General features: G+C 50.8%; 1 protein-coding gene across 1 annotated transcript; it reads left to right on the top strand.

Annotated features, from left to right (window-relative positions):
- The first annotated feature begins 1,286 nt into the window (after positions 1-1,286).
- SPSB3 (splA/ryanodine receptor domain and SOCS box containing 3) lies at positions 1,287-8,731 on the top strand. The gene is made up of 6 exons (XM_010190415.1): positions 1,287-1,430; positions 3,763-3,940; positions 4,691-4,878; positions 6,553-6,655; positions 7,146-7,271; positions 8,102-8,731. The coding sequence occupies exons 1-6, from the start codon at positions 1,302-1,304 to the stop codon at positions 8,449-8,451; spliced, it is 1,074 nt and encodes a 357-aa protein (XP_010188717.1). The 5' UTR covers positions 1,287-1,301; the 3' UTR covers positions 8,452-8,731.

The following is an 8,731-nucleotide window of genomic DNA, read 5'->3' as shown; positions in this document are numbered from 1 at the left end:
GAGCTGCAGCCGGGCCGGTGGGTGCCGTGCTGCTGTGGGTGCTCTTCCACACCGGAGATGAGGGGCTCCGTTGTGGTTTTAGGTGCTTTCCCGACCTGGCAGAGATGAAAGCACCCTGATCCTGGTGGCTGGGATGCCCAGAGCCCTTCAGAGCAGCCGTGAGCATCTGCACTGCTGGTCTGGGCTTGGCCTGGCCTGCTTTTCTAGGAGCTGCCAGCCCATCAGGGACTGGGGTGCAGGAGGAGTGGGGATGGGTGCCGAATGGTGAGCACCGGGATGGAGCTGATGCCCCGCATGTTTGCAGAGTTCACATATGCTCAGGGCTGACCTGAGCCTCGGGCACACACAGGAGTGGGTGTGGGTGTGCAGACAGGCTGTGTGTGGCAGGGAGGTGGCTGGAGAGGCTGAGCAGAGGGAGTGGGTTCAAGGGATGGGAGGAGGATTACAGCCCTGCAGGTGCCTCATGGTTAGGAGTTCTTTTATGCAAAGATAAACTTTACGGGAAATTGAGATTGGGCGTCGAGGTTCCTCTGTCACATCCAGTGCAACGCTCCTGCATGATGGCTAGGAGCTGGTGGGCTGTATGCAGGGAAGGAGCCCATGGAAATCTGTCTCTGAATATTGTCTCCACTTGAGTTGAGGCATAGAAGTAGCTGCTTTGCTTCTGTCCAGCCGTGATGCAAGTCAGGACAAGTCTGTGAAAAGGCTGGTTCCTTTTTAGCGGGCAGGCAAGTGGTCTCTCCCCCACCCCAAACGCTGAGAGCAAAGTCTTCTATCAGTGGCAGTTGGTCCTAAGTGGACAAACAGCCTTTCCCACAGACAGACACACACAGCTCAGCTGCACAGAGCAGTGCAGGTGGCCAAGCAGCATGGCCAGAGCCCAGGCAGCTGGTGAAGAGTGACTGTACCTTGGTGGGTTACGATCTTGATGCTTCCCAGGCCAGTGGTCAGAAGTGGATGCTGGATCTGTGTGCTTTGGAGGGGGCAGCTGCTGTTGCTGCTGGGTCTTGGGAGTTTTTTCAGGACCAGTTCAGTACCTGGGCTCAGGGAATTGTTGACCCAGCATGGAGAGAGAGGTTGAAGTTTGCAGAGGCTCATGATGCAAGAGGCACTTCTTTTGTGTGAGTTTGTCCGTTGATGGTTTTTGGTTCATGCTGACCCGTTCCTGGGGGAGCTGTGGTCACCTGGGGGAGGTTGCTTCAGAGGGCAGAGCCTGGTGAATGGTGGGGGGAAGCGGGACATGGCTGCCGGTTGTAACCTCCTCTCCCTTGTGCCCCACAGCTTACCTCTCTCAGAACAGCATGGCACGCCGCACACGGAGCAGCAGGGCCTGGCACTTCGTCCTGAGTGGGGTGCGGCGTGAGGCGGACACCAGGGCGGTTGCCTTGGCCACCAGCACACGTGGCTGGGGCTATGACTCCGACGGGCAGGTAGGCTGTGCTCAGGTGGCTCTGAAGTGACATAAGGGAAAACTGGCCAAAATCAGAAAAGACTTAAAATATACAGGTTGTCTAGTGAGGCTTCTCCAACCTCTGATGTGGGGTGTGGTGCTACCAGCACATCTTCCCAAGGCAGGGAAGGCTGAGCTGCCCGTAGTCTGCTCCCCAGCTCTGTGCCTTGTCATTAGCTGAGCCAGGGAGCTGATATTAAACTAAATACTTTTTAAAAAAAACTTAAAAAGTGTGTGTGTTGTACATAAAGTACATACAATATTTTTTAAAAATATTCTTTTTTAAGTAGGGATCTAAAGATGTGTTTAAACTGGTGGAGTCTCCCTCTCTGGAGACATTCAAGACCCGCCTGGATGCATTTCTGTGTGACCTGGTCTAGGTGATCCTGCTCTGGCAGGGGGGTTGGACTGGATGATCTTTCGAGGTCCCTTCCAACTCCTAATGTTCTGTGTGTGATCTTGCTCTCTATATGGCTGTGGTTTAACTTCTGGTCTTTGTGGGGCTGGAAGATGGTGGTGGAGGGAGTGGGGCTGCTTCAGTCTGTGAAGTTACAGGCTCAGATATCTTCAAGCTGAAATTTTCTCATGTCTTACAATGTGCACATCACTTCTGAATCCAGGTGTGCTGGAAGATGGGAAGAGCAGTCAAACCGTGTGAGGAGTGACTTAGATTCACATCCACCATCCTTCACCCTTTTCCCCAGTTCTTAAGTGTGTGAGTTCAGCTCCTTGTACAGTGGTGAGGATGCAGGGAACTGCTCCTGGAGCTTCAAAGCTAGGCTAAAACTTTACAAGGCCACTGCCAGGGCATGGTGTCCAAACCCAGGCACTGTTCTCCCAGAAAATGAGCCTTTTCTCTGCAGTCAGAGCTTTGTGTTTCTGCAATAACAGGAATGGCTGGAGATAGAGTCCAGCCTTAAACCTGACACTGCTAAGTCCACTAAACAATGTCTCTAAGCACCTCATCTACCCATCTTTTAAATGCCTCCAGGGATGGTGACTCCACCACTTCCCTAGACAGCCTGTTCCAGTTCTAGCTCTTTTGCTGGTTCCAGAGCAGGTTCTAGAGCAGATTCTAGCTCAGTTGTTGGTTCTGGATCAGCATAATGGTTTAGCTGTCTTCTTGGTTCAGGACCATGGTCTATCTCTAGTTCATGTTGGTTTAGGGCTGCTGGTTGTTTCATGACTGTTTCTTTGTTCTGGAGCAGGTTCTAGTCCAGTTGATGGGGGAAGGGCTAACAAAAGACAGAAATAAAGCTTTTTTCCTGTGCAGGCTGGAGAGGGAGGGTGGGCAGTACACAAGCAAGCCCAAGTCATTTCACATCCCACTGTCTCACACACCTACAAGAACATGAGTTTAAAGGATTTTTATCTTTAAATACTGCTTACAAAGTATGCCATGAGGGTGAATAACAAGCAGATACACCTGACCAGTGTGTAAACCCAGAGTAACTCGCTGCGACCTGTGGTAAGAGAGTCCAATAGATGACACTGAGCCTCCCATAACATAGGGAGCGAGACGGGGCTTTGATTCTGACAACATCCAGTGCAGGGACATTTTCATCTCTTGGCACTGGGGAATAGTAAATCAAGAGTAAAAGTATTTAATATATATATTTGCATGAAAGTAAACAAAAACCTTTTAATCCTTCTGTTCCCTGTGGGCCTGTCTGCAGCACTGGGGTGAGGAGTTGCAGCCACACTGCTGAACTGGTTCCCCTTTGTCCTCCTCTTGTTTGCCACCTTCTTGTCTGTGTCAGCTCCCAGGCTCTCTAGAGCAGTGATTTTTCAGCAGTGTGCTCTTGTTTTGTGATGCCTTGGCCGAGGTCTCCAGCTAGCTATAATCTAACTGTAGCTTTAGCACAGAGCTTGCTTAAAATTATGTGTTAAAGACTCGGACTGTCAATGCTGCTTGCCTGCTGTGACAGCTCCTTGCCCCTGGAAGGCACACAGAACATAGCCCCATTGTACAGTGCCCCATGCTGAGAGGTCTCTGCAGTTCAGACAGATCACAGAATCACAGAATATTAGAAGTTGGAAGGGACCTCAAAAGATCATCCAGTCCAATCCCCCTGCCTGAGCAGGATCACCTCAACTAAGATGCTAGCCAGGCTCCAAAGCAGAGTAATTTGACTGGCCTAGCGCCTCACCTCGCCAGGCCGAGACATGATGCAGCCATGCTGCTACCGGTGTGAGCCTGGGGATATCCCCGCATGGCTTTGTGGCACACCAGGCCTTGCAGACCTCTGCTAGCCCAGCTCCCTGAGCCTGGGGGCGTTCGGTAGTGACCATTCCTCTGCTCTTCCCGGCAGCACAGTGACTCGGATTCAGAGCCCGAGTTTTCCTCTCTCTCACCTTCCATCCCGAGTGCCATCCCTGTGACTGGAGAGTCCTACTGCAACTGCGAGAACCAGAGCGAAGCGCCTTACTGCTCCAGCCTGCACGCCCTCCACCGTGTCAAGGACTGCCAGTGTGGCGAGGAGGATGAGTGTAAGGAAGGGGCTCCCCAATGGCCCACCATAGTCCTTTGGGGTTTGAAGTGGGTTCAGTCCTAGCCTGGCGGCATGGACTGCGCCTCTGCACGGATCCTTTGCTTTCCATGGGGGCTCTTATCTCTGTCCCAGCGCGCGGTGCTCCTTTGTTTACATCTCAAGGCCATGTAGACTGTAGGAAGATTATAAGCACGTGCCTCCTGTGATGTTTCAGGGACTGAGTGCTGAAGTTGTTAACGCAACAGAGTTCACCTCTGGGGACCTGCTTTTAAATCCGGCCGAGGCCACAAGTGAAACTGGCCTTCAGGTTCTAGCCCTTTTGCTGCTGATCCCTGGTATGGCTGGCAGAGCGCCCAGCTGTGCGGCAGGGCATGCTTAGGAGCTGGGGCCTTGGGCTGGCCAAGAAAGGCTGTGGCATAGCAGTGCTAACCCTTGAGCTGAGGAGAAGACTAGGAAGAAAGGAGGCTTCGTCTGGGTCTGTGGAGCCTTATGTTAGCCAAAATGGAAACTAGTTAATCCTGACGGCTTCAGGTTCAGAGCGGTGAACCATCCCCTGTGGGACACAGCAGAATAATTGAGGCCTCAAACCACCCTGATGTGCACAGCTTAGGATTTACCCTCTTAACCCATGAAAAATATAAATGAACCCCAACAGGCCTTCAAAACAAATGTCTGCCTGTGCTTTGGCTTGAGAATGGCTCCTTGAGTGTCTTTGCCCATCTGTATCCCCTTTGTGCTTCCTGAACAGATTTTGACTGGGTGTGGGATGACCTGAATAAGTCAACGGCCACCCTGCTGACCTGCGACAACCGCAAGGTGAACTTCCACATGGAGTACAGCTGCGGCACTGCCGCCATCCGGGGCAACAAAGAGCTGGCAGATGGGCAGCACTTCTGGGAGATCAAGATGACCTCCCCAGTCTACGGCACAGACATGGTACGTGGGGCAGAGTCACTTCCAGGCATTCAGAAATGTCCACTGTACTTTGAACAGGGACTGGGGGAATGAAGAGCTCCCCACTGTAGGAGATCAGGTTCAAGACCATCTGAGGAACCTGAAGGTGTACAAATCCATGAGACCTAATGAGATGCAGCCATGGGTGCTGAGGGAACTGCTGGATGAAGCTGCTAAGACACTATTGATCACATTTGCAAAGTGGCAGTCTGGTGAAGTTCCCACTGACTGGAAAAGGGGTAAGATAACCTCCATTTTTTAAAAGGACAAAAAGAAAGACCTGGGGAACTACAGGCCAGTCAGTCTTGCCTCTGTGCCTGACAAGATCATGGAGTACATCCTCCTGGAAACTATGCTGAGGCACGTGGAAAATAAGGAAATGATTTGTGACAGCCAACATGGCTTCACTAAGGGCAAATCATGCCTGACAAATTTGGTGGCCTTCTATGATGGGGTTACAGCTTTGGTGGATAAGGGAAGAGCAACTGATGTCATCTACCTGGGCTTGTGCAAAGCACGTGATACTGTCCCACATGACATCCCTGTCTCTAAATTGGAGAGACATGGATTTAAAAAGATGGACCATTTGGTGGATAAGGAATTGGCTGGATGGTTGCACTCAAATAGTTGAGGCCAATGGCTTGATTTCTGGGTGGAGACCAGTGATGAGTGGTGTTCCTCCAGAGTCGGTACTGGGACCAGTATTATTCAACATATTTGTCAGGGACATGGACAGTGGGATCAAGTACACCCTCAGCAAGTTTGCAGATAACACCAAGCTATGTGGTGTGGTCAACACCCTGGAGGGAAGTGATGTCATCCAGAGAGACCTGAACAGGCAGGCCCTTGCCAACCTCATGAAGTTCAACAAGGCCAAGGTCTTGCATGTGGGTCAGGTGAGACCCTGTCTGCAATACTGCATCCAGCTGTGGGGTTCTCAGTATAGGAAACACAAGAACCTGTTGGAAAGAGTCCAGAGGAGGCCATGAAGATGATCAGAGGAATGGAGCACCTCTGCTATAGGGACAGGCTGAGAGAGAGCTGGGGTTGTTCAAGCCTGGAGAAGAGAAGGCTCTGCGGAGACCTTATAGTGGCCTTCCAGTACTTAAAAGAGGCCTACAGGAAAGGTGGAGAGAGAGACTCTTATCAGGCAGTGTAATGATAGGATGAAGGTTAATGGTTTCAGACTGAGAGAGGGTAGGTTTAGATTAGACATTAGGAAGAAATTCTTCACTATGAGAGTGGTAAGATACTGGAACAGGTTGCCAAGAGATGCTGTGGATGCCACTTCCCTGCAAGTGTTCAAGGCCAGGCTGGATGAGGCTTTGAGCATTATGGTCTAGTGGGAGGTGTCTCCACCCGTGGCGGGGGGGGGTTGGATCAGATGATCTTTAAGGTCCCTTCCAACCCTAACCATTCTGTGAACAGGACAGCAAGCTCCTCCAGCAGTTCAGCTGGGCCTTCTCACTTAGGAAAGGAAATTGGAGTTGGAAGCCTTCAACTCCAGCCTTAAACCACTGACTTGGCTTCACCAAAACCTATGGTTGTTTTGAATTGTGCCAATAAAAGGATGGGAGAGCTAGAGGTGGAGTCTGTTTGTTTTGTTCCTCAAAAAGATGCTAAGCTTGTGGTGTTCTTCCTTGCTTTGCCTCCCAGATGGTGGGAATTGGGACATCAGATGTGAATCTGGACAAGTACCGCCACACCTTCTGCAGCCTCCTGGGCAAGGATGAGGACAGCTGGGGACTCTCCTACACAGGTAATGCAGGCAGGCTAGTGGCAGTAGGCAGGATGGCTGGAAGGGCAGCCACGGGCACAAGTGTTGCCTGAAAGGGTTGAGAATTAAATGGTCTGAATGGGATTAAGGCCAAAAAGGCCACCAGGCCTGTGAGTCTCTTCATTAATGACAACTGGAGTGACTGCCTGCAGCTTGCAGCTCTTGGAGCACCTCGCCTTGTCTGTGTTCTGCAGACCCCTTAGAATGGGTGCGTGAACCTCCAGGGCACCTGGACTCCTGGTTGCCCATCAGAGAATGGGGGTTTCAGTGCCGCAGCTTGTGCTCTGGTATTGCCAAACCTCAGCCTTCCCCTGTTCATTGCCCACTCTGGGGTGGGAGGGCACGGATCAGGCATGGAGGGAATTTCTTAGGCACTGAGTGCGGCTGTACCAGTGGGAACTCACAGCACAGGTGTTGGGATGAATTTGGAGAGCGCAGGCTTTCCACTGAATGCCAGTTTTTGTGTTTTAAGGACTACTGCATCATAAGGGAGACAAAACAAACTTTTCGTCAAGGTTTGGTCAAGGCTCCATCATCGGGGTGCATTTGGACACGTGGCATGGGACTCTCACGTTCTTCAAAAACCGCAAGTGCATAGGTAAGAGCAAGCGCAGCTGCAGTGGCCTGCAGGCAGAGGGACTGGGGAGCAGCACAGCTTTAGCTGAATGCAGAGTCTGGCTGCAGGAGAAAACACTGGCAAAAGAGAAGACTAAGGTGTGAAGTGAGTGGGAGGAAGGTTACATTTATTGTTTAATAGATTTGGCTTTTAAAAGGCTGTTTTCCAACAGTTCTGTAGTTATCAAGTTCAGGATAGCTGGGAAGAGTGAGATCAGTGTCCTGGTTTCACTGGATAGAATCGGGGTTTTCTATTCAGGAAAGCTGCATTTCCGCTAAGACTACAGCACTTGATTTGGTAGAAAACAAAGTTGAGAAGACACTTTGTTTTAGTTTTCAACAGGCACTTGTATGCAATGATCAAGGTCTTTAGCAGTTTCAAGTTAGTCAGATGCTGGGGGACGCAAAAGCCAGGAAGCAGATCCAAGCTGGCCAACAGCATCATTCCATACCATAAAAGTCACACTCGCTTAACACTGGGGAGTTTGCTGGAGATGGCCCTCTCTTTCCTTGATGGTCATCATCCCTTGAAGGTCTTGCCCATTGTTCTACTCTCAAGGTGTAATCCTCTGCTCATTGTCACCATCATGACCACTATATATGGGCTGAGTATTACTTTGTGTATTTTGTATTAATATTAGTTGTTTCTTATTTTATTAAATCTGTTTCTATTGCAACCCATGAGTCTCCTCTCGTTTTCCCAATTCCCCTCCCTGGGTGGGGTGGAGCCATTGGGTTATAAAACAACTGCCTAAACCACAACATTAGCTTGTCAGAACTAATGTGACCCTCCTTGATGCTGTCCCCTGGCAGGGGTTGCAGCCACAAAACTGCAGAACAAGAAGTTTTACCCCATGGTGTGCTCGACGGCAGCCAAGAGCAGCATGAAAGTGATCCGCTCCTGTGCCAGCTGCACCTCCCTCCAGTACCTCTGCTGTTACCGGCTGCGCCAGCTCCTGCCTGACTATGTGGACACGCTGGAGGTGCTGCCATTGCCACCAGGACTCAAGCAAGTGCTACACAACAAACTGGGGTGGGTCTTGAGCATGCACTGTAGCACGTCGAAGCCTTCCTCTTCTTCTTCCTCATCGGGAAGTGATTCAGACAGCTCCTGTGGCTCAGATGCAGAAGCCTGCCAGAGGAAGAGGTGCAGGAGGACATAATGTCTCTGCAGACAAACTGCTGTGAGGGTGTCAGGTGGGGTTTTGTTCTGCTGTCTGCAAGGGCCAGCCAGGCCTGCTGCACCTTTTTCTTCACGGGGACATCCATTTCTACTTGTTTGCAAAGATTTCTCTTACGCTGTTGGAAATCTTTAGCCTAAACATCCATCACATGCATTGAAAAGATCTGTTGACTACAAGAGGTCACAGCTTTGTGAAACTGGTAAACTGTAGCCAAACAGCTGAGCTCTGTCTCCTGACTTGCTGTCAAAGCCCTTGCCTT

Source organism: Mesitornis unicolor, unplaced genomic scaffold (genome assembly GCF_000695765.1).
Source record: "Mesitornis unicolor isolate BGI_N332 unplaced genomic scaffold, ASM69576v1 scaffold9468, whole genome shotgun sequence".
Taxonomy (NCBI): Eukaryota; Metazoa; Chordata; class Aves; order Mesitornithiformes; family Mesitornithidae; genus Mesitornis; species Mesitornis unicolor.
The sequence above is the reverse complement of the archived record's forward strand: the minus strand, read 5'-3'. Positions and strand labels throughout refer to the sequence as shown.